This window comes from Pleurodeles waltl, chromosome 4_1 (genome assembly GCF_031143425.1).
Source record: "Pleurodeles waltl isolate 20211129_DDA chromosome 4_1, aPleWal1.hap1.20221129, whole genome shotgun sequence".
Classification (NCBI taxonomy): domain Eukaryota; kingdom Metazoa; phylum Chordata; class Amphibia; order Caudata; family Salamandridae; genus Pleurodeles; species Pleurodeles waltl.
The window spans coordinates 204,354,645-204,381,433 of record NC_090442.1 but is presented as its reverse complement, the minus strand read 5'-3'; the positions used below and the strand labels follow the sequence as shown (position 1 = coordinate 204,381,433).

At 43.6% G+C, this 26,789-nt stretch overlaps 1 protein-coding gene across 1 annotated transcript in view; it reads right to left on the bottom strand.

Annotated features, from left to right (window-relative positions):
• LOC138287578 (sodium- and chloride-dependent GABA transporter 2-like) overlaps positions 1 to 26,789 on the bottom strand; it is a 633,422-nt gene that overhangs the window by 446,788 nt on the left and 159,845 nt on the right. Inside the window, exons 4-5 of the mRNA XM_069228136.1 lie at positions 13,431 to 13,512; positions 3,977 to 4,109 (exon numbers count right to left, since the gene is read on the bottom strand). Coding sequence (XP_069084237.1) covers positions 3,977 to 4,109; positions 13,431 to 13,512 — 215 coding nt within the window. The remainder of the gene's footprint in view (positions 1 to 3,976; positions 4,110 to 13,430; positions 13,513 to 26,789) is intronic.

Genomic DNA, 26,789 nt, shown 5'->3' with positions numbered 1-26,789 from the left:
TGGTACTTAAGTCCATTCCTCACCGTTGCAGCTTGGCTGGGACAGCTGCAGTCTTCTCCTTCCCTGTGCAGCCTTGTTTCCATCTTCTGCACCGTTACCATCCGCGGGTGCGCTGTTGGCCTGGTGCAGTCACTCTCTGGGGTGTTACTGTAAACTTTACTTTAACAGAGCTTGTTTTCCCTGGTAAAGTAGAAACAAGGGTGCAGTACCAACTTTGGCCACTGGATGCCACTAGTGCATTTCTTTTCAGGTTAAAGATAGTGTTTCTCCCCACCGGGCCTCGTTTGTTTGAAGCAGACACAGGTGAGGAGGGCATGCTGCCCGGAGGAGTTGTCAGGCTGGTGGGGGCAGCAGGTAAGTGCCATTTTCTTCTTTTTTCACTGTTGTCTCCTTTGCACTGTTCTTTTTCAAACAAAAGACACAGCCTCGTGGGAAGAGGCAGGCACTTGCTGTGTGGAGACCCCTGGGCAGTTCAAGTTAATTTTCGAGCCTTCCGGTGTGGAGGCAGGAGTACCGTGGTGGGGGTCAGCTGCATTGGTGCAGGCCGTCGCAGGCCTGTGCTGCCAGCACTCACTTTGCATCCAACGTGGTTTTAGGTGGGGAGCGGTTCCCGGGCACTTTTCTTTTCTTCAGTGTCTGCTATCTCGCACTTTCCTGGTTTCTTGTGGGCGCGGCAGTCTTTGCCTTTGTCACATTACTGTTGGGAAGGGGGGGGGCGGCCCTGGGCAGTTTTCTTTTACTCCCATGCCTGTCAGCACCTTTCGCCATTCGCCCACGCGGCCAGAGTCCATTTTGGTGCGAGGCAGCACCTCTGCACCTCACATGATGGCCGCAGCATGCCTTCCCTTGCGCTGCGGGCTGTGTGCGGCCTTCCAAGGCCATTCCTGGAATATTGCTTGGGGCAGGGAACATATCTGCACCACCGGCGTTTGTCTCCTTTGCGGCCGCAGCAGTCCTTTCTTAGCGCTGCGGGCCGCCATGCTCTTTACTGTTCCTCATGGTGCGTGTCTGCACCATAGACTTCAGAGGCCCTGGACAGTTTTCTTTTCTGTGGGTGCACGAGAGCACCATCGCGCATTCTATGTCTCGGCCACTGCAGCTTTCTCTGGCGCAGGGGGTGGCCTTGGGCATTACTGAAATCATCTTTCGGTGCGCAGTAGCACCTTCATGTTCATGGCGACCACAGCCGTCCTGGCAGTGCTGTGGTCGCCATACCGCCTGGTGGGTGCTTCTTAGCACTGTAGCGCTTCTCTGTTAGCGGCCACAGCTGTTTTCTCAGAGCTGCAGGCTGCGTTGCTCACTGTCAGAGGGGCTTTCCTCATACCCCCGGACTCACCTCATGCTCGGTGTGTGGCGGATGGCACTCCCGTTCCCCTCCTTCCACAGGGCAGCATTCATGCTGGCAGCTCATGTGGAGCTGCCTCGGGCACAGGCAACTCTTCCCCCTTTGACCAACATCAAAGTTGCTGCCAGTGCCCACGTGGAATCGTCGATCCTCGTCGCCAATGTAGTGTTGGGGGCCCTAGGCCCTCATGCTACTAAAAGAAGTCACGCTGACACAGTGGCATGGTGCTAGTAACTGGCCATGGGCTCGTGCGCCCGGCCCTTTTTATTGGCAGGGTCACCTGACCGGTGACGCCTCTGTTGGGTGGGTGTGGGGTGTAGGTGGAAGGCCAGCAACCCCTACCGGCCTCCCCAGGTTCTCCTGAGTCCAGACCAGGTACTGGTAACAGAAACAAGTTAAAATAAATGTGAGAAAGTGAAACTCGTAAAAACAAATGAGCAACAGCCCACTAAGAGATGGCGCCCAATCTCTACTGGAGCCATGCAACTCCAGAAAACTGACACCTTGCAGGTCACTACAAGGAAATAAAATATGGGCATAGGCGAGCCAGTGATAGCTGTCGGCAGCGCGGACGTGCGGTCGTGTTAAAATAGCCCACCAGGAAGGGGGGCATATTTCTTTATTCACCCGGGAAGAATTACGTCATACTGTAGGAAATCTAATTTGTCGATCTGTATTTACTTTGACCTTTTCTGCTCCTTTTAATGAATCCACATGCTGTGATATATTTTTGCTGCACACAAATTGGACTAGTGGTTCAAAAGTAAGCAGGAGTCACAAACATATCTACCACTGGTTCTTAAAATGTGATTTCCAATAGGAATATTTTTCTGCTTGGAACTCTGAAACAGCTGAACATCTAGTCACCAAGTATCTAAGGAACAGCAGCCTTTTGGTCATTCAGTGCATTTTCTTGGTTTGGGTTGAAATCCATTCAGAAGCTGTAGCGATATACCTGGCAAAATTTAATTGCCAAATGTTCATGCCAAAGTATCGATACATTTGTAAACGTTTGTGAACACCACGCACGCACAGTACATTACACATGCACAGTGTGAAAAGATAATGGCGGAGCTTAAACAAAATGGAATAACGTGGAACAGTAAAAATACTTTAAATGAGGTTTCTGAGCTTCGGGGTTCGCATGGGCAGAACCTAGTAACAGGTCCCCTGACAAACATAACTCATATGGACTTTGATTTTGCAACAACGATTTTGCACCACTTTTGTTAATTGTAAGTACTAAAAAGGCACCAACAGCGCACATCTCACTGAAGGCTGCCCTTTGGTGGATTATGATAACAAATTCCTGAGACACAGAACACACAAGGACATATGGGATTGATTGTGTGTTCCAAAACACTTAACACAGATTAATACACAATCCAAAATCAGTGGGTGCAGAACCTAACCGCACAAACAGTATTCCTCATTTGAACATACATTTCCTACTTGCGATAAAGAGAGGTGTTCGTAAATACTTTTAAACATGACTAAAAACAGATTTCCTGCCATCAGTGAGGGTAAAGCATAGGACTTGGAGACCACTTTTACAAATCCACTCATTCACAGAGTGGCATATTGTAATTTATTGGGTTTCACCGAAGTACTTTGCACGATTATTTATTTTACTGAACAATTAACCTAGAATACACAAAAGGAGCAAAAAAAGAGAAACTCAACATATACTAAGAGTTAGTCATGGTTAATCGCTGTGCCTCAATAGACTATAAACACACATCATTGAGTGCACAGTAAACACCCTTTTGCTTGTCAGTTAATGATCAATAAGTAAGACAACACACAATGGACATCCTGTGGTTATTACAGACAAAACGAGCCATTGTTTATGAGCAATAGAAGTCATCCAAATCTTAACATAAAAATACGTTAATATAATTTGTTAAACCAGAATGGCCTGTGTGGGGATCAGGAAGAAGGTGCACTTCAAGGAGACATTCTGAAAATACTGTCACTACTCATGGGACATTAAAAAAGTTGCCACTCACAGTGATAAATTTAACACCGGAGCAGGGCATAGTTCCATAACCATAGACCATAATGCTGTGACATTCAGGTCAATGGCTGAGCTGTTCTTGCCATGACTGAGTTTCACTATCCGTGCAGTTGCACCTGTGGCGACTGCAACTAAAAGGAACGATCTAGCATCAATCTATTCCTCTATAGTGTGGAGAAGCTGTGTTTGATCGAAACCAACCACACCACGCCTGCCATTAGTGCCCAAATGTTGAGGCACAACATCCATTACCCTCCTGGTGTTATAACTGCATGTACCATAGCATAGTTACAGACACCTATGGGCAGCTGGTGCCGAAGCCTACTTAATTATCTCAGTAGCTTACCAATCTTATAAGATGGCTTCTCCTAGACAACTTCTTCAAAAGGTACATTTTTATTGGAGTTAGTCCAAAAACAATTTCCGGGAGTTAATTTAATTACTGAAAGTTATTTTGCCAATTGAACCGTGTAAAATTACGCATGTGAGCTATGATACATATTTCATTGGTACTGTAGTAGTGTGATATGTTGCTGTTCTAGTGTCCGTGATTTGCTGGTTTCACTAGTATGCCAAACACAGTAACTCAGATGAAACAGGTGCTGAGGTCCTACCTTCCCAGTGGATTTGACTCCTTTCCAAATGCAGAAGTAGCAGATCATCCAGGCCAGGAGGAGGCATAATGCCAGCCTCCACTGTATGTTGCCTATATTCTCTATGCCATCAGATATATGTAGCACGTGCCTTCTGTTGGGGACAAGAAGAGGTAATAATCATAATTTGAATATATCATAACTTCATTCTGCTTCACCCACTTTATAATCTCCTTTTGTAAAGAATGCCATGAGCATTTTTGAAGAGCTTAAACATGCATGCACGAGCAGTCATTTCTCATTTTCCCATCAACTTACCTAAAGATAATTAAACAAGAATTGCTGAAAACAAATCAGCATAGCTAACATTCTTGCATAGCCATCCTATGCCCATGGAGCGGAGAATAAACAATCAAATGCTAGCATAGTACCTCATGGTTCCTGAAAAGGCCTTTGGACAATTTAGGAACACCAACCATCATATATACCATGGGCATACAGATTCGTAAAACGTTATTTTCTAAAAACGGTCCATAAGGATATGAAGGAATAAACGTCTTTAGATTGTGAAGAAAGCCCCACCATCCTGCTCATGTGTAACTTTAGCTCAATGGAAAAGGAATACTGATGTTTCATATACATTTTGCTCACTTCCCCAGCACGTGAGTCTGGCACACAGGTTGTGTTTGGTATAAAGGGCTTGACAACCGATGCCCCCTCAAAATCCAGAAGTACATTTGGGACAATGGGGGAAAAGGGAATGGCTTACCACCTGTAAACAGACTCAGTAAAATAAGAATATTTTGTGACCACATTTCAGTCACAAATCATTACTAGATAGCCCTGCAACTCACTATTAGAAAGGGACACCCTTAGCACCACCCTTCCTAATACCTATTCGCAAACCCTATTTGCGATTCGGTAATAGGCTACTGAATTGCAAAATAGGGTTGGTACATGGCAAAAGGCCATTTAGCATTCACAAATGGCCAAATTAGAGAATGCTTAAAACCTGATTTGGATATTTGCTCAGGGATTAATCCATCACACCGGTAACAGCTTTCCTGTCTGAAGAAATCTAAATCCCATGGATATAATGTTATTTATATTTCAGCAGACAGGATTTCCGTCACTGTTATGACAGAGTAATCCCTCCTCCAATATCTAAATCAGGCCCTAAATCCTTTTGTACATCTGGCCCCTAGTCCCAATGCATGGAGAAAGTAAGACTTTGGATTAGTTTTAATCTACTCTCTCTGGAAGATGTTGTTCTTTCCTGCTGGGATCATCCATGTGTCCCCATTCTACTCACAGCCAGTAGAGTGTCTCAAAGATTGACACTGTCTTGCAGTGTTTTTTGTCTTTACATGGGGATTTTGGGGATTTCTTGGACAAGAGGCATGATTCAGTCACATACAACTCTATCTTAAAGAAGCTATAGCTTATGGCACTTGTTGCCTCTCATTTATAGGTGCTATGAAGCCAACTAAAAGAGAGTGTGTGATTCTTTCAAATGCAAATCCCTACTCCCCCAGTATTTATCCCTAGAAAAGGAAGGCTTCTTTCAAACACTCATCCTTCAACACCATCTTCCCATTTTAATTAGATCACGACGACCTGAAGCTGGCCTCTCGGTACCATTAACAACACAGCACACAACACATATTCTTATAGTTTACCATTGATTCACGACACACAATACATATTCTTAAAGTTTACAATTGGTCACATTTGCACAACAAGGTAAAATTGCTCAGTAGGTACTGAACCAGTTACTGAGAATTGCATCTTTTTTTGAGGTTTTTGAATCTCATTTAAATAGCAGCAATGCCAATTATCCGTGAATACTGAAATGCTGCTCATATCCTTTGTAATATGTTCTCCATTCAGCTGTTCAGACCTTTCATTTTAAGTCGCTGGCCTCATTATTTTCTTGGAAGAACGATGCCATACCTCTTGTTGTCTATGTGTGCTGCTGAACTTATTCGAGCTCTGAGCTGGAGTACATTTACAGCTGCTTTGGGACTTTTCTTGTCTGTAGTATCTGTGGAAGTGCAGTCAGTGAATAGCAATGTGCTTTCTCTTTTATGGGTGTGTGCCTGTTCCTCTCAAAACCCCTACCAACACCCCTGTCCACTCCCTAGTCCCCCCTAAACCACACCCATTGTAAATATTCTCCATTTTCCAGCCACTACACCCATCCCTCCCACATTAACTACTGAAACGTATACCTGAATGTGTGTAGATATTTGCACACAAAAGATAGCTAAGGCGGAAACGTAGACCTCTGAATGCAGGTTGGTGAATGTCATTTTGTAATACATTGGTGGTTCTATTGTGGTACTCCTAAGGTACTGCAAAATGCAATTTGTGAATAGGCCCCTTAATATTCAAAGAACTAGAATTCAAAAACAGGCCTTTTCAGATTATACTTACACGATTTGGGAAACTATTCCTCCAATTTTGCATTCTGCTCTTCATTCTCTATTCAGAAAGAGCTACAAACTTCATTACTTCATTAATTGCTCCCTAATTTAGAGGTTGGTGATTTGTACTCTTATAAATTGTTCATCTTCTATGAATGTATAAGAATGCTATGTTGGTATTTTGTTATTTCAATTGTAGTCTTTCTCAAAAAGATCTGTCTTAATGGTACTGTTATCTTTGGTTTATGTTAAGAAAATGTAATGTGCCTCATCCGCTACTTTTACCAAGGTCTATTCTATTAAAAATATTTTTCATTGAATAAAAGAAATATAAGACCACCACTAGTTGCAATATTTTATTTGTACCTGAGATTGCTAGCGGAGTCCATGGGCAGCTAATTTAGGGACCAGGGTTATTTTATCAACATATTAAAAGCAAGTATTTGCAGTGAAACGTATTGTTTTTTTTGGGTTACATAACCACAGTAAATGTGCACAAATCCACAGTCGCTACTTTGCAAACAGTTTATTGAAGTATTACAAATCCATTCAAAGATGGCTTCCGTGAATGCACGCTCATAGATGGTGGCCATCCTTAGTTTTTAACAAATGTTGTTCAGAAATGGGCAGCAAGAATGTGCATTAATTTACAGTGACTAACTTTGAATGCATTTGTAATATTTTAGCAAACTAATTTAAAGATGTTATTGATGAATCTGTAAATATCTGCGGCAGACATGTTTGAATGTGTTTGTTAAAGTAATGCGTACTCATTCATACCTGCTTGCTGCGTTTGCATGCCCATGCACGCTTGTGGATCCTTTAATTTGAAAGATGATAGCACAGCAAGCACCAAAAAATAAAATGAAGTAGGAGATGGGCCAAGGAAGAGGGTTCCAAATAGAGAGGAGAAGGAGAGCTACAGAGTAGCATGGTTAAAGGTAAACAAACATATGCCAAGGGGAGGTGAAAACAACTGAGGAGGGAAACAACCTGGAGAGCAAGGGTGTCGGAGAAAGTAAAGGGGTCTGCTTTGGAGGGGTATAAGTTAATCAGTCAGAATTCAGTAAGATCGAAATACTTCAGATCAGCACAGACACATGGAAGGATGGGAAGCCAAACCTGGGATAGGCAACAAATCCCTCCAATCATGAGCAATAAGCTGACCCAGGGCCCACTCTATGTATATTGGTAACAGTAAATATGACCAAGAGACAGCTACAGATTACTGTATCTATTAGACCTGGCAACTCTTGCCATGGTTTCCCCTGTATTTTTGCTCCTGACCTCCTGTTTTTTTATTATGTGCTGAATTTCGTTTTTGCTGGCTTTAGGGCTTTGATCACTCTACCACTGCTGACCAGTGCCTGAGTGCAAGTGCTCCCTGTGTAAATGGTATTCCCTAGTAAAGTCCACTATGTGTGCCGAGGGCCTGTAAATCAAATACTACTGGTGGGCCTGGAGCACTGAATATGCCACCCAGATGAGAAGCCCTGCTGTGTGTCTCACGCCTGCCTTTGCAGTGTCTCTGTGTACAGTTTTAAACTGCCATGTCCACCTGGCAAGTGCACCCACTTCACCAGTCCCAAACCTTTCCTTTTACTACATGTAATTCACCCCTAAAGTAGTACCAAGGCAGCACCATTGGGCAGGGTGCAGTGTATGTAAAAGGTAGGACATGTACTGGTGTGTTTTTATATGCCCTGATAGTGAAATACTCCTAAATACATTTTTCACTATTGCAAGGACTATCGCTCCAATAGGACAATATTGGGCTTGTCTTTAAATATCTTTTAAGTATAATTTCCCATTAGGAGCAGATGGAGATGTGGAGTTTGGGGTCTCTGATCTCAGCATTTAAAGATGCAACTTTTGATGAAGTTGGTTTTTGAGTTGTAAGTTTGAAAATGGGTATCTTGTTGTTTACCTATTCCATGCCTCTGCCTGTCTGCTGAATACACATCTGGGTCAGTGTAACAGTTGGGCTGTTTGTGCATTCAATCTAGACAGTCTCAAAAAGAGAGCTGAGGTGTGTCCTACATATCCTGATGGCCCATCACCAGGTTAATGGGTCTTCCTGTGCTGGAGTGGTGGGAGGAGCTGCCACTTGCACTTGAATAGAGCTGTGTCTGTCCTTACACAAAGCAGTCTCCAACCCCATGGAGTGTGTCTGGAGCCAGGGCAGGAGAGGCAGGGTCTTATGCACTACAGAGACTTCTCCTTGAAGTTTGCATACTTCAAAGACAGAAATGGGTATAAGTACTGGACCTCTGACAACACATAGTTGGAACACTTCTGGACTGAAAACATTCTGGCAGTAAGAAGAGCTGGATACTGGAGGAGGGACTGCCATTCTGTCTGTAGCTTGTTGTGCTTGCCTGCTGCTTACTGTTTCTGTCCAGGGAGTCAAAGGACTAGGTTTGTATTTCTGCATCCTGCTTTCAGTGTTCTCAAAGGGCTTGAACTGAGCTTGCTTCCTGTTAAGAAGTCTCAGGGTCATCAAAGACTTCACCTGCCCGTGTCTGGGCTCTCTTGCTGAGAGTCCTGACTCGCCAAGTGGTTCCAAATCCAGTTCCTCGGAAGTGAGCTCTGGTGCAACCAAGAAGAATCTAAGCACATCAACTCCAGAGCATCTTCGGAACTGGTGCTGCTCTCCAACTCCACACTGCTGCCTGTACTGGAGCCATGCTCCATGCTGAATGCAACGACTGCAACCTGCAAAACAGGCCAGATGCCTTGGTAGTGCTTTTGAAGTCCCCCTCAGCGTGAGTCCCGAGTGCCATATCACAGACGTCCATGACACCCATCTCCACCTCCACCTCAGGACCTGGGGCCCAGTGATGTGATTGTGACACCGCAAAGTCAACGCCTGAAATCTTGATCTACTGGATTCATCAACCTGGCCTTTGTTGTAAGGAACCAACTCCTCACCACTGATGCCCCATCAGCTCCCCTGCACCCGTAAGGAACCAATGACGCACCTCCACTGCCTAGCAGTAAGGAACCGATGCCTTACCTCCCTGTAGCAGTAAGGAACTGATGCTGCACCTGTTCCAGCGATGCCTCACCTTCCTGACTTGTGCAACATCTTTGTTGCTTCATCATTTTCCAAGGTAACCAGCTTGCACTCCCTCCCGAGTGGCATTTGACTGTTGGAAGCAACTCTGTCAAGATGCCTTCATAGCCATGGTTAAAGCTATTGTGCTTCTGAGTGCTATACTAAGAAGTAATCTTTGAAAATGTGTATCTTTACTTGTGTCTGTTGGATTTTTTCATTTTGGTCTTGTTTTACTCAGCTCAGATAAATATACGTTTGTGGTGTTTTCACTGTGTGTGTACAAATACTTTACATATTGCCTCTGAAATAAGCCTGACTGCTTGAGCCAATCTACCATGGGTGTGAGCAAGGGTTAGCTTAGCTGTGTGACGGCCTTACCCTGACTAGAGTGAGGGTCTTTACTTGGAAAAGGGGCAAACCACTTCCAACTAGAGACCCCATTTCTAACAGTACCCAAAACATAAAAAGGCATGGGCACTGAATAAACAAGATACTTTTAAGAAGTAGTGCTGCTCCTGACAATGAAAGTACTCTTGCTTGATCTCTGCTATACTTATTTCAGCTAATGCTTTTCAGAAACACAAAGCAATACTGAGATAAATCCCCACTTTTGAAAAATAACACAGTTAAGCTATTCTTTATACAACAGAATGGAATTCATTACAGTCATGTTCCATTTTTATAGATAGTGTAAGCTTCCTTGTATCACTGTGGACAGCTATAGCAACAGTGCACACTTTCCTTACACAAAGGAATGGTTAAATCACTTTCAACCCCAAAAGTGTGAGAAATTGGGTTGCTGGTTGACTGGGGTGTAAGCTCTGGTGAAGCAACAACCATAATCCCTTGCAGGGTGAACCACAAAATGTCACTAATTAACTTGTACTTAACCCTGGGTAGCTTGGCACAAAAAGCAGTCCGGCTTAACTTAGAGGCAATGTGCAAAGTATTTCTGCAGCACACCAATAGTAATAAAGTGAAAATATAACACAAGAAAAATCCCAAAACTTAACTGGAGTTATGAATTTTTAAAGATTTTAGAGAGACTAACACCAAAAAGCACTAACTGTGGCTATGGTTGCACTGGACCGGGTCAAAATCACAAGTACAGGCCAATGTTAATGAAGTGCAGTTTGGCTACCACCATCCTCTGAAAGTTTGCCTTCTCAAATCAGTGCCAAGAGTCCCATTCGCAGTGTGGGGCTGGGAGCAACAGCGTGGGCAGCGCAGGAGGCTGCCACAGTAACATAGAGAGCAGGCCAGGTATCATGGGTGAGTGTTGCTGAAGCTCCCTGTTGGTGTCCCCATGAGTGGTCACTGCTGTATCGTGAAGAGGCAGCTACCGGAGCTTTACATTACATGGTGCTGCTGACAGTGAGGTCTTCGCACTAACAGGCCCGTTCACTTTTGGGAAGAGCCTAAAAACTTCAATACAACTTTATAAGGTCACACCAAGGGTCCAGAACCTGAGGGGCACCACTTAGGGGTTAGGAAATCACTTCAGCTGGGACTGAGTGGTATAGGAAGATGGGAAGCCTTTTATGTCTCTGAGGCTCAGATCAGGAGGTCAGCAGGCTTGCCCTTCGAGTCACTCAGGTAATCCTGGGTTTAAGATAAAGTTGCAGGTCCAGCTCTCCTCTCTCACACAAACAGAGACAGCAGGGCAGTAGTGCAGCAAAGAAGCAGGACAGTGGTCCAGCAGAGAGCAGTCCTTTAAGTAGCACACCAGTCCTTCTTCCTATCAAAAGTGTACTGAAAATCTAGTGTCTGAGGTCCTCATTTTACCCTGGTGCTCTCCTTCTGGAAGGTGGGAGAAGTTTCTAGACAGTAGCATTGAAGTGCATGGAATTTCCCGACTTCCTGGCCTTGGCTCCAAGCTGGCTGCAGTGAAACTGTGGCCCATTATGTGAAGGCAGAGTATTCCCTTTTCAGTTGCAGTTGGAGCTGTGCTCAGCTCTGCTCCCTAATCCTGCCAGCAGCTGGCCTATTAAGGCACATCCAGTCCTACTATTGTGTGACTGGGGGGAAATGTACAAAGTCTTCCAGGTGCACCCAGTCATTGTGGTCCAAGACAGGCTACAGGCACAAAAGTTTGAAGAGCAGAAAAATGGCAACTTTACCAAAAAATAGGGCCTCTCACTACCATTTCACAGAAACCAAACATGACACAGGGGGTCATTATGACCCTGGCGGAAGGCGGAGAAGCGACGGTAAGACCGCCAACAGGCTGGCGGTCTTTTTTTTTGTATTATGACCATGGCGGTTACCGCCATGGTCATCCGCCGCTTCTCCGAACCGCCCGCCAGGGTGGAGACGACCGCTGGGCTGGAGACCTGGGTCTCCAGCCCGGCGGCCGTCACTATACCGCCGGCGGTATTTGGGCCCGCCTGACCGCCATGGATTTCATGCGGTTTGAAACCGCCATGAAATCCATGGCGGTGAGCACTATCAGTGCCAGGGAATTCCTTCCCTGACACTGATAGGGGTCTCCCCACCCCCATCCTGACTCCCTCCCCTACCCCCCCACCACCCCTGCCACCCCCCAAAGGTGGCAGGAACCCCGTCCCCACCCCGACCCCCAACATAACATCACTCATGCACACATGACATGCACGCAGGCACCACCAACACACATACACGCACACACACCAACATACATGCCAACATCCACACACACAGTCAGACACGCATACCCACATTCAAACATACACGCACACATCCATACAGACATACCCACAGACATACATGCACTCATTCCCAAACACACAACACCCCGCAACCATACACGCACTCACACACCCCCTCTACATACACACACGCACACCGCCATGCACGCACACAACACACAACACCGCCCATCCCCCTCCCCTCACGGACGATCGACTTACCTGGTCCAACGATCCTCTGGGAGGGGACAGGAGCCATGGGGGCTGCTCCGCCGACACCACACCGTCAACAGAACACCACCACGGCAAATCACAGGAGGTGATTCGCTGGACGGTGTTCTGTTGGCGTGGCGGTGGAGGTGGAGCAACCTCCACTTCCCTGCCTCTCGCCAGTATGGCTGTTGGCGGCTCTCCATCCGTAAAAGGACGGAGAGCTGCCAACGGTCATAATAGGCCAAGCGGCAAACCGCCACCACTGGCGGTCTTCCTCACGGCGGTCCCTCGGCGGTCTTGGAAAAAGACAGCTGAGGTCAAAATTACCCCCATAGTCACCTGCTCTCAATTGGAAATTAAAGCTTATTAACCATAATAAGGAATTTACAATGTTTTATTATGGGAGAGGTAGGCCTCACAGTAGTGAAAACAAATGTAAGAATTTTTCACTAGCAAGACATATAACACCTATAAGTACAGAGCACCCTGCCCTATGGGCTACCTAGGGCCTATCTTAGTGGTGAGTTATATGTAATAAAAGGTCCAAGACCAAGATTTTAAAAGCTGGGAACGATAGGCAATGCAAACAGTAGTGCAGCAGGTGCAGTATCATTGATACCAAGGGTTATAAATGGAAATCTGGACCTTAATTGTATGTGTCCTCTACTACCCAACAAGGGCACCATTTTCATATTTGGCCCAGTTTTTTCAATATAAATATAAACCCTCCAAATTCTTCTTAAATAAGGCAGGATCACATGCACGTCAAGTCTGGCATTACGTTCAGCTTTGGAAGGCACAGATAGTAGAAGTAGGAAGTCCTTGTGTTGAAGTGAGTGGTGTCAGTGGTGAAGGTAGACAGTGTCATCTAAAGAAAAAATGTGGACATGTGCATTTATGTTTTTTAAACATTAAACACGGATTAGCTGTATGTCAACTCCTGGGCTGCTGTAATTTTGTCACGTAGTAAAATGAATAGCACCAGATACCCATGCAGCAATTAGGTTTGACCAAATGTTTAATAATTAAAAGCATAAAATAACTCAAGTAGGTCACACAACAAGTAAATGCCAATATAACAGTACAGAACAGATATATAGAAGCACACTTACTCCCAAAATTCATTGACTGGAGATGTGGTCTTTGCTGTTGTATTGAAGGAAGAATCATTTCTCTGGAACTCCACACAGTTATCTGGAGGACAGATGTGAAATACCATTAGTGAAAACCACACATACACAACTGCAAAGAACTTCTTTAGTAGATCATGGACCAGCAGCTTAATTGAAAAACAAACTGCATCCGAAACAACAAACATATTCCATAGACCATATTCTGTAGGTATATTGAGGAGAAAAACGTGAATATATATGGATGATGTGTGTTTTAGAACCTTTCCTTTCCTTTGAGACAATAAGTAACAAAATGATGACACTGTGCCAAGTTGACCAGAAACACTATATACCAGCTATTAGGGCCTTACTTGATGGCTATGTCTGGTTTAGAGATATCAGAAGGTGCTTTGATTGTCTCATGTAATAGAAGAGATTAATAAATAAAATAAACATACATGTACATGCATAGAGGGGTTTTCAATTTGCCCCCTACATCTGATTGTCTTATCAGTTGTCATTCTGCTCACCACAACATACAGCATGTGGCAAAGGGGAGCCTCCTTAAGATATTGGCTCTCTTAAATATGAGCATTTTGCTTCATCACATGTGCATATCATCCTAAAAAGAAGAGTTTTTCAAATTCTTTATACTTTTATTAAATTACAAAGACACATATGTATGTTAAGACTAAGGGGCTGATTTTGAGCTTGGTTGTCTGACCGCCATTACGACTATCGAGAGAAAGAAGCCAAGCCAGTGCCATCCCGACCTCCACCTCATGACACTTCTGCCGTGCTGGTGGTGTGTCAGTGGCACTGCAGCGGTATGCTTTTGCTCATAAAGTGAGCCAGATGCACGTGGGGTGCACTGTTGCCATGCAAAATGTTTTGCATGGCAAACAGGCTGCACCAACAGTGCAGGCATGGGGGGCACAACACGTGCCCGCAGCCACACTGCCCAATGGGCAAAATCACCCTGCAGCCCTCTTTGGGGACCCTTCCCTGCCTTACCGCCGAGCTTTCATGGCGGGATCCCCAATGAAAAGCTCGGCAGAAAGGCAGGTCGTGATCAAAACAGTGGTGCCGGCATCTGCACCACCGTGATTGATCATGGCTTTCCCTACCCCTGCCACCACAGGATCAAGGATCCTAGTGGTTGCGGTGGTCTTGTGGCAGTCTTGTGGGGGTCTGACTTCCATCTTCGTGATCTAGCGGTCGAACCGCCAAGGAGATGGTGGCCACAGCACCACCGCGGGTATGGTGGTCCCAGGACCGCTATACTCATAATCAAGCCCTAGGTACATAAATCATGAAAAAAAAGATGCTATTGTCTTTGAATTACATTAACATTATGACTTGCAATGGTAATGTAATTCAAAGACAATAGCATCTTTTATGCACCAAAAAGAATCCTATTTTGCTGTGGTATGTATCTACACTAAGAAGAGTTTCTATACATGCTTGAAAGCACTTGTAATGTTTTATTTAAATGATATACAATGGCAATTTTTTTAAAATGTAAACCTTTTATTGCAGGAAAACATTTAGCCAGTGGCAACATATTAAATTTAAAATATGGAGATAAAGAAATATTGACTTTTAAGTATCGTGACCCACAAATATTGTGATGCAGGAATATCACTAACAAAAATATCGATTTTATAGGTAAGTAATATTGATGTTAAAAATATCTGTGTTTTTCAAATATCCATGTCAAAAATATCTATGTTAATATTGTTTACAAAAATATGTATGCTGTCAATATAGATATTAAAAATATCTGTTGTTAATATTGTTTTTAAATTATTTCTGTTTTAGTTTCTGTTTTAATTATATATGCTATAAATTGTTTGTAAAAATATTGCTCATATTTTTTTATAAAGTTTGGACATTTTTAGTTGTTTTTTAATTTAATGGTTTATTGCAAATTTTAGTGTCATAGCGGGTTGTGAGTTTTGTAGGGGAATAGAGTGGCAAATAATGCAATTATATTAAGGATGTAATAGATAATTATGTAAACACTTTATTTAATTTATTTTTTTCAGTTAAATTTTAGGTGTGGGTTGGAGGTTTTGTAGGGGTATAGGGTAGGAAGTAGTTTAATTATAATTAATTAATCATTATTTTTTAACTAATATTAAGGATGTAACTGATAATTAATTCTGTAAATTCTCTAAGTAATTGATTTTTCAGCTACATTTCTGGTACATGTTATGGGTTTTGCTGGGGCACAGGGTGTAACGTAATTTAATTAGAATTCATTAATGCTTGATTTTTAATTATCTTAATGTCTTAAATTTAAAATTAATTATGTAAACTATTTAATTAATTGCTTTTTTAAGTTATATTTTAGGTGTGGGTTGTAGTGTTTATAGGGGGTACAGAGTGGGAAGTATATTAGTTATGATTAATTAATAATTAATGTATATTATTAAACATGGAATAGATAATTATTTATGTAAATTGTGCAATTATGATATTTTTTAGATCCTATTTTGTTAGATTATATGTCAGGTGTGCTTTGTTTTAGGGTTACAGGGTTGGAAGTGAATTAATAAATAATTTATTGTTAGTTAATAATTACTTAATTATTCATTTTTAATTGATAATTATGTTAAGTAAAATTTTAGGTGTGTGTTGTTCAGTTTGTACCGTAATGGGGAGAAGGTGTTTAAGTAATTATAAATTAAAAAAAGGTTTTCAATTTAAAACAAAAATCTTTTTTATTTATTTCATAGCTTAGTTGTGTTATACTTTCTTTATTTTTATTACATTTTAATTGTTAGCTGGCATGTTTGCGGGAATATAGGCCCTCATTATGACCCTGGCAGTCTGAAGATCGCCAGGACTGCAGTGGCCGTCTCTGCCAAACTGCCACATCTCCACTGGTACTGCCATGGCAGTAGGTCTGCCGAGCCACAGGACAGCACCTCCGAGCCGGTGGTCCTCTGAAGACCATCGGTGGTAGTACGTGTCGTCTGTCTGCCAGATTTTCCATGGCGGTAGCACCGCCACGAAAATCCTGGCGGAAATGCTGCCGGCGACGACTCCCGCAAACCGCCCCTTCATTTGCATGACCCCTCCTTCCATGACAGCATCACCCTCCCTGCATACCCATATACCACCCTCCCTGCATACCCATACGCATGCCGCATACATGCATTCACCAACACTAACATACACGCATTCACCAACACTTACATACACACATTTACCCGTACGCATACATACACTAATTCACTCACACCAACAGACACGCATTCATACAAAAATACCAACAAGTATTCACTTCAACAATCACACACACATGCATACACACACGCACACACACACACACATTCACACACACAGACATACACCCACTCACACAGCACACACAACAGACCCCCCCCTCCCCTGTCGGACGATCGACTTACCTTGTTCACAGAGGAGGTCGTCCACCAGGTAACGGGACCCGGCGCTTCCACCACCAGCAACGCCCCGCCATCAGGACACTGCCACACCGTATTACTATCGTAATATGGTGGGTGCAGTTCTTTTGCCATGGCGGTGAGGGCTGTGGAACCGCCTCTGCACTGCCGACCGCCAGCATTACTGCTGATGGATTTCCACCCAAATTGTGGTGGAAATCCTTCAGTAGTTGTAATATGGCGGTCGGAAGATGGCCAGCATGGGTGACCATCTGGCACCCGCAGCTTTGGCGGTCTTTGTAAAACACCACTGAAGTCTTAATTAGGCCACAGTGTGGTATTTTATTTATACTAATAATATTTGTGTTGACTGATAATAATTAATAAACTTTGTAATAGTTATGTTGTTTCTATACATTTTTGCTAAAATTAAGCAATTTAGGGGCTGATTACGACGTTGGCAATCTTGGAACTGCCTTACTGTCTTTGATACATACAAAACAAGGTGGAAGTAATGGTTAGAAATATGCACTTCCTATGTGTGTCCAACAGTACAATGAAAGTATTTATCAAGTAAGTCGTGCAATGTGGTTGAATGTGCCACTATCTCAACGCATGCGCATGTACCCCAAAGGATATATGACATACAGATATCAACAACAAACCACAACACTCTATACTGGACGTGCAGAACATATAGTTGAATAAATATTCAGAACAAGTCCATGTTTTCTCTTTCTTCAGAAAAAAACGTCTTCTTTATAATGAATGTATAGTTTATTTCAAATCAGCAATAGCCTTATTCATTAATTGACAGCCAACACGTGTTTCATCACTAATGTGGCTTTTTCAAGGCCTGGACCCATCCCTTGATGCACCCAGCATTAATGTATCTCCTTCCTGTTTAAGAAAACTGTGTCCATCACTCAATAGTAGTACAAGTTCACACTGAGGAATCCATACTTCATTTCTTTTAAGGTGTAGCCAAAGAAAAAACCTTCCAAAATTATCCATTTGCAATGAAAGTGAGACCTTGATAAGCCTGTAATAACATTCAAACCCCCAGTCTTCCGCGTTGCACACAGTCCGCACCTTTTTTTGTTTTTGCTGGTCTGGCTGCCACCTTCTCGGCGGTCCAACCACCCAATTACCATCCGTGTGTTTGGACTGCCACTACCAATGGCATGTGGTGGTAGGAACAGTGGTGGTCAATCGTGGTGGTGCCAGCATTGGCACCGGCGTGTGTATTGTGATTTCCCTTTCCATCGACGATTTCATGGCAGGGACACCGCCATGAGAAGGTCGGCGGAAAGGCAGATAAAGAGCCACAATAAAGGGCTTCAGCGTAATAAGCCCATGTGGATTGTTGCCGGGAACCATGTTGTTCCCACCATGCTTGCAATGTCGGAGGATGCAGTGTTTACCATGCACAACAGGGTGCATGGAAAGAGTGTGCCCGACTTGCTGGAGGAGTAGCAGTCTAGCCGGCATTGGCTTCAGGCTCTCTCCAAGAGCTGAATCTTGCAACCGCCTTGACTGCGCTGCCGCCACAAAGTCACAATTTGGCAGTAGGACTGCCAAAGCTGCAAGGGTCTGACTGTCACCACTAGTTTGGCAGTCTCATGACTACCAAACTCCTAATGAGACCATTAGCATTTCCAATCCTACTTTAGCATTATATATCCTATAGTTTCCTGTTCTGTATACACAACCAAAGGATAGATGAATGGATGGGGATGGAAGGGTGGATTGGATGGGTGGAAGATCAGCATAGCATTCTATATGGGATCAACCATGTATAGGAACTCAAGTGAAAAAGGAACTTACATAGAACAGAAAACACTCAAAAATGGCTAGTGTTTTCTTTGCTGCCAGTGAGTGACCGAGTTTGCCCATTCCCAAACTATAGTGTTGGACATGACCCTCTCTGCAGGGTAATTCCCAAATGTTGCCCTCCTGTTTTTGAACCCATGTTTGTTGACCTTTAGGACTCTGCATACTTTACCACGTTTAACTAATGCTAAAGTGCTTGTGCTCACACAGAATTGGCACATTTAATTTGCTTCTAAGCTCCCAATAAAGTGGTACTACATGTACCCAGGTCCTGCAAATTAATTACTACTAATGGGCCTGAAGCACTGACTGTGCCACCCAGCCTGTGTGTGTAGTTTTAAACCTTCCTTTTAATACATAGACCTCTACCCTAGGGTAGGCCCTAAACAGCCCATATGACAGGGTGCTATGTATTTGAGGAGTTGGATATTTACTTTTAACTTTTGCATGTCCTGGTAGTGAAAACCCCATAAATTAGTTTTTCACTATTGCAAGGACTGCTTCTCTCATAGGATAAAGTTGAGTTACTTTGTCATATTTTATAAGTGATAACTTCCAATTGGAGCAGGTAGGAACTTTGAGTTTGGTCTCTAAAGAATTGTAATTTAAAACCTTCTTTAATAGTAAAGTTGGAGTTTAAGTCACAGTTCTAAAAGTGCCACTTTTAGAAAGTTGCAACAAAAACAAAGGGATGGAATGCTTGAATTAATCTCAGCCACTTGCAATTACCTATGCCCACCATGCCTTTTCAGTATGGACCCAGCCATATGCAAAGCAGTCCTGACACTGTCTCATTTGAAACAGTCCAGCTAGAACTACCAAACCAGGTCCTCTCTGAACAAGAACACAAGAAATCTGGGACCAATTCCATCCCTGATATGAGCTCATTAGCCAGGCATAGTTTGATTCCAGTGGTACAGTGGACACAACACCCGCATCACAGCATACCTGTCACAGTTGGGGCATCAACTGCAACAACAAAGTGATGGATGTAATGCTTCAAATAATCTCAGCCACCTGCAATTGCTATCCATTGTTTATCGTTCACCATGCCACCTCGGTTTGGACATAGCCATACGCAAATCCACCATGCCACCTAAGTTTGGACCCAGCCATATGCAAATCAATCTTGAGCCTGCTTCCTTGCTTCCTTGGAAACAGTCTAGCCTGAATTGTCAAGCCAGCACTTTTCTGATGTGGAATACAAGCAACCTTGGACTTGCTTAACCCAGATAAGTGCTCACCAGTCAGGTATAACCTGATTCCATTAGCACAGTGAGCTCAGGACCCACATCTGGGCATACCTGTCCAACTTTGGCCATCAACTACAACAACAACAAAATAATAGAACGAATGCTTGAATTAATCTCATCCACTGGCAATTGCTCAGTCCGCAACCCAATCCATCCTTTTTCGTCGACCATGCCATCTCAGTTTGGACCCAGCGATATGCATATCAGTCTTGACCATGCTCCACTGAGAACAGTCCAGCCAGAACTGTTAAGACAGGTCCCCTCTGAACAGGAATACAAACAACCTTGGACCAATTTCACCCTGATACGGGCTCATCAGCCAGGTATAGCTTGATTCCAGTGACACAGTGAGCATGGCACCCATATCTGAGCATATCTGTTGCACTGAGTGTGCCAACTGCAGCAGGAACAAAGTGATGGATGGAATACCTGAACTAATGTCAGTCATTGGCAATAGATTGGACTGCATCCCAATTCATCATTTTCACCCCCATACCACCCCAGTCTGGACCAAGCCATGAGCAAATCAGTATTGACCCTGCTCTACTGGTAACAGTCCAGCCGGAACTGGCAAGCCAGGTCCTCTCTGAACCAGAATACAAGCAACCCAGGACCGGTTTCATTGTGGTTAGGGCTTGTAAGTCAGGTAAAGCTTGATTCCCAATGCATAGTGAGCACAGGACCCACATCTGGGCAGGCCCATTGCTCTTAGGGCATCAACTGCAGCAACAACATTGTGGTGGATGGAATGCTTTAACTCATCTCAGCCACAGGCACTCACTTGGTGCCACATCCCAATTCATGTTTCTTTTTGCCCACCATACCACCTCAGTTTGGACCCAGTCATATGCAAATCGGTGGCCCTGAGTGATTACCAATGGTTAAGATTAATTCAACCATTCCACCCATCACTGTTCAAATACTTTTAGAAAGATGGCATTTTCTTGTCCCAACAATTTGGTGGATGCAGCCTGTATCCTGGGTCATATTACTACTTGTAGCTGGATGTTGGTCTTTCTGTATAGCTCCCAGAGAGTGAGACAAAAGGAGAATAGGTGTTGACAGGATTGGTCATCTCTGACTTGATAGGGGGCGTAGCTGTCACCTACCACACACCATCACAAAGTCCCTGCCTCAGCACATTCACAAAGGGTTTCATACTAGTGATTTGTGCTTCCAGAGAAGCTGGGGACAGGGCAGGGAGAAAGGAAATTTCAAACATGTCTGGGGTGGAGCCCTCTAGATACTTCTCCCACTTCAAAACTAGCGCCAAGTGTAAATATGGGACACTGATTCCCAAACTTCTGACACACTACTGGGCCTGTGGAATACTCAGAAGAAGGACTGCTACTCTGCTACCCTGCTGTTTAGGTAAGGACTGGAACTGCATCTTGAACCCGGGACCTTAGAGTAACTCCAAGGACTACTTGGCTGGCCTCCTGATCAGAGCTTCACAGACAGAAAAGGCTTCAACTACCTTGAATCCTGCACCTGGACTTTGTCTTGTCCCCCAAAACACCCCGGTAACCCTGGTCCTGGAACATTGGAAGTAGGCCTGAAGGTCGTCTGCCAATCCAGATATAGTCCTAGCAGAACCAATGCAGCACAATGCATCTCCTCGCAGCTCAACTTCAGAACTGCTGCTGTGTGACACATCCCCCGATGTAGGCTTTTGCAGCTCCTCACAACTGCCTCTGCATGAAGTATTCTCAAGGCTGGAGCTCACATCACAACCTCACAGCATCCTTGAGGCAGGACCTTGCATGGCAGACCTGCAGCTCCTCAGAATCGCAGCTGTGTGAGGCACCCTCGACGCATCCTTGATGCAGGATCTCTCCACACTCCGTACCCAAGATTTAAGGTAATTTGTTCAGCTGACCTAACTTGGTCCCTGTATCGGGGCCTCGTTTCTTTACAGTTGGCCTGAATTTGTGACTTTGTCTCAGGCCGGCATGATTAGATCACCATGGTTGGAGCTTTGTGCTTTTAAGCACTAGTTTAATCTAAACCTTTAACATTTTATATCTCAGTTTCCACTAATTGATTTTTTGTTGTTTTGGTATCTAATAATTTATTACATTTAACCCTATGCTTCAAAAGTAGTGTGGGATTTTTCTTGTGTTGTGTTTTCACTTTATTAACATTTGAAATGCTGCCCAAATACTTTACACATTGCCATTAAGTTAAGTTTGACCACTTTTGTGCCAAGCAACCAGAGGGTTAAGCACAAGTTAAGTTTGGGTTTGATTGTGTTCCACCCTGACAAAAAATATGGTTGCTGCTTGAGTAGGATTTCAACTCCCACAACTAGCAACCCAATTTCCAAAATATACCATTAGCCATAATCCAGAAGTGTGAAACTGAAAGCATGGTTGAAGTTACAATATAACTGGTCTGTCTAAAATCTGAGCCTTCATCAGAATAATCCACATCCTCAAGAAGGATTAACTGGTGATCGATGTTGAGTATAAATAATTGTGACATTCATTTCAAGGTTGCTGTCTTTGTGTAGTGCCCTGAAGCATACAGTCATGGCATTTATTTTGGGGAGCTGGTTATTAGTCCAGACATATTGGCCAGCAGCATGACTTTTTCTTTAGTCCAAGAATAGTTTTAAGCAGATTCTTGATTGCTAGATTTATTTATTTTTTAAATTTGCGTTTTTGGAAACAGCATGAACTGCTCTTACCTATGCAGCTGAGCGCCTTGCTTGTGCTATGTTCCCTCTTGTTCTGTATATTCCTTTTTCTCATTTCAAGTGAAAAGCTGTACCTACAACTTTGAACGCTGTATCATATACTTCCTTTTCTCATGAGAATGTTTAACTTTATGCAGTCCTCTGAGCATTCAGTAATGAGCACCTGGGAGAGAACATCTTGCGTAATGTATCTTCTTTTGGTGCAGATAACTGAATTTGAAGGGTACTTTGAAGAGATTACATTGTGAGTTAGCTGCTTTATCAACATGTAGTGTAACGTGAATGGTCCCTGTCATGTGAACATATAAGTGTAGCAATCTGATGAAAATGTCTGTTGTAAGCTAATGAAATGTAGATGCAGATTCAGATGCCTACCCCACTTCCTAGAAAAAGATTTATTTGATTTATAGTTACTGCCTTTCAGAGGCTTTCCATACTGACTCCTTAGCCTCCCTTCTCCCCAAATATTCCCCGACTTTTAAATAGCTCTGCAATGCTGGATTTCCCATCATGGGGAATTAAGGTCGTACATTACGACTTTGGCAGTCTTTTCTCAAGACCACCAAAGCTGCGGCCACCAGATGACCGCTAGTGATGGTGGTCTTCAGACCGCCATGTTACGAGTGCTGAGGGATTTCCGCCATAGATCAGGCAGAAATCCACTGCAGTTGTGCTGGTAGTCGGCACTGAAGATGCAGTCCCAGCTTCAGCACTGCCACGCCAAAAGGACGCTGCACGGGGGCGGTGTCCTGATGCGGGGCGCTACCAGCAGTGGAAGTGCCGGGACCCATCACCTCCTTGCCGACCTCCTAGAACGATAAGGTAAGTTGATCGTCTGACAGGGGAGGGGGATGGGAGGTTTTGAGTGAGTGTGTTTGGTGCCTGTGTGTGTGTTTGAATGTGGAGGGGTGTTGAATGCGTGCGTGTGGGAGTGCATGTTTGGATGTATGAATGTGGGGCTGATTGTGAGTGCGTTTTTGAATGTATGACTGCGGGGCTGAGTGTGAGTGAGTGAGTGGTGGAATGCATAAATGCGTGGGTGATTGGGGGTGCGTATGTGCATTGTGGTGGGGGAGTGTATGAGTGCGTGCAGCGGTGTATGTGTGAGTGTTCATGGGCGTGTATGTCGAGTTTGCGGGGTGCGTGGGGGTGTTTTTGTGTGCATATAGGAGTGTTTGGGTGCATGCGTGGAGGTATGTTGATGTGTGTGCGAGTGTGTCCTGGTGACAGAAATGCTTATTCCTGTCGCCAGGATGCAAGACCGCCAGCATTTTGCTGGTGGTGCGACCCAACAGCAAATTGTTGGCAGTCTTCCACCTCGTAATACCGTTGGCGGTATTACGGGGTCTGCCGTGCTAGAAGCGGATGGGAGGGAATTCAGGAGTTTGGCTTCGGCCAAACCGCCAACCTCGTAATATGGTTGTCTTCACCACCAGCCCTTCAGTGGTGAGACCGCCATCACGGCTCGTGCGGTCTTCGGGCCTCCAGGGTCATAATGAGGGCCTACGTCTGCTTTTTGTGTTTTTTAAGATAGCATTATAACAGTTTGTCTTTGCTTTAGGATTTTGAATTGCTTTCCAAACTATTAACTCATATATTAATCTTTTCACTACTGATTTACTGATTGACTTGATCATATGAATTGTAACCTTGCTAATCTTTTAATAAACCTTCATGGCGTGCAAATCTAATACTCTCTGTCTCACTTGTGAAGCCTAATCTGCTTCATGTTAATGAACTGTACCTACTGTGATATCAGCCTCAGTCTACAAAATTTGTGCGATGCAGTGTGCTCCATCAAATCTAATAATACAATACAGAATTGAAATGTTGAGGGGTTTGTCTAGAACAATTCTACCAGCGAAATGTTGTGAAAGAAAAAGGTATTTCAAAGCCTCAAGATAGAAATGGCCAGTATCTAAGCAGGGTAACCCATAGTGCTGAACAGACCATATAAGATTGTTGATGTGTTGATTTTAACAGGGATATGTTTGTGTGAATGCTGTGTGTGGTTTCACTCAGGGAAATATTCTATTGCTAGGCAGGACCACACACCACAGCTTCACCGTATCTTGGAACTGACGCATTGCTTAGCAAACCAGGATTTAAGGTACTCTGTTCAGTGGGCCTAATTGGGTTCCTGTAGCCAGTCTACACTCCATCACAGTCAGCCTGAACTTGTGACTTTGTCTCAGTCCACCGTGACCAGATATCCACAGTTGGCGCTTAAGGCCTTTTTCAGACCTATATTTACTTAAATCTTTTGTTTAACACACATGCTTTATTCGATCAGTAGATCATCAAAGTGAATATACAATAATAATAATAGGAATAAGAATAAAACCAATGATAATAATAATAATAATACATAGATAAAAATATAAAACATGGGTGCCTAAGAGCATGATTCAATTAAAATTCTCAGTACACATAATACGCATAATACGGTTTCAGCCCCCCTCCTGCAGTTCTTATAAAAGTAAAAGTAAAAAGTAGGGCTCTGAATTAAAACACAGTCCTAGCAATGGAATTGCGTATTCGCCATGCTACTACTAAATATTTACTGACAGCAAGTATTAAAACCGTGGAATGGTGACTTTTTAGGATCCTCAAAGCAGAGGCACAGTCTCTTATCCCCATTTCGCGACAAATGTGATGGATCCACTTAGACCTAGGAAGGGAGTAAGCAGGGCAAAAAAACATAAAATGTTCAACCGTTTCCGATTTTGCACCACACACCGGGCATGTACTTGTATCTGTTTTTGCACCCCATTTGCACATCAATGACTTCAGCGGCAACGACCCGAAACGGAATCTGGCATATAAGCTTTTACCGAGAATGTCAGGAATATTGTCTAAATATGGTTCAAATTGTGGATACCACTTAAAATCTGTAAAACGATTTGTTAAGGTGCCATAGGTTCTGTGGGTGATATAATCGTTGCGTACATAGGACCAATATATGCGTTTCAGTACAATGGAGTGAGCCTTTTCTAGTTTATGGGGTTCCTCCCAAAAATGGCTGAGGCCAAGTTTGTTAAACCAACTGGATACATGTTTAACCCAAGGAATAGATGTTGAGTTGGAGCACATTAGCAGGTCGTGGAGGGAAGTCTTATAAACATCTAATTCAGGGACAGTCCATAGTCTTATCCAATATAATAATGGTCTTAAAATAATGAGATCGGCTATGCGTCTCAGGCCCAGATCTAAGAACAGTGGTATCAATGGAGTCTTTAAAACTGAATATCTCCGGTTCTACTGATTAGATTTTGTCATTCTATCATTGTTTTATTTATTGCATATTACTCTATTTTTATAATCCTGTTAATTTTGTGGTGCATTTTTACTGTGTTATTGTCTTAAGTGTCACACAAATACTTTACACATTGCATCTGAGTTAAGCCTGGCTGCTATGTACCAAGATACTTGAGGGTTGAACATGTTAATTTGGAGATTGCTTGTGGTTTAACCCTGAGAAGAATTGTGGTTGCTGCTTGAGAAGGGTTTCACTGCACTCAAACAGTAATCCCATTTCTTACACCGAAGCTTCACCTACACATTAGTAGAGCACCTTCTGTGACCCCCTACAGGAAATTGATGCAGTGTGCCCCTTCTACCTCAGGAGCCCCAGGCTATGACACTAGTGCTAGCCATGCTACTCTTTTAGGTAAGGGTTGTGGGATTTGGGTGAGTCGAATTTATGGGGGTGGGACAAGGTAGGCTAGGAATGCAATGCAGCTTTGACACTTGCATTACTTCTGTCCTTGATGTTGGCATGGTAAAAGGTTGCTGCCTATGGCACACCTGATCTCTGCATGAGAGACGCTTGTACTGTTGTTGCCCTTCTTGTACATTTTCTGTGTAGGAGAGAAGCTTGCAGCTGTAGAGGCTTTCTGTGTGCTGAACTGGGGTAGGCTTTACCTGTTTCTGCCTGTGTGGTACTGGCTGGAAGGCTGCATTATTATTGATCAGTGCCATACCTGTGCTATTTACATGAAAGATGCTTTCTTCTAATGCCTATGTGATTACATTTTCTTGAGTATTTAGAACTCATTCCTCCTTCTAGATCCCTTTCAAGTGTGTGAATTGGGATTGTCCTCTTGTATCTGAGTATTCCTTGTGCATAAAGCAGATGTGCACTGATGGTCCCAAGTAGAGT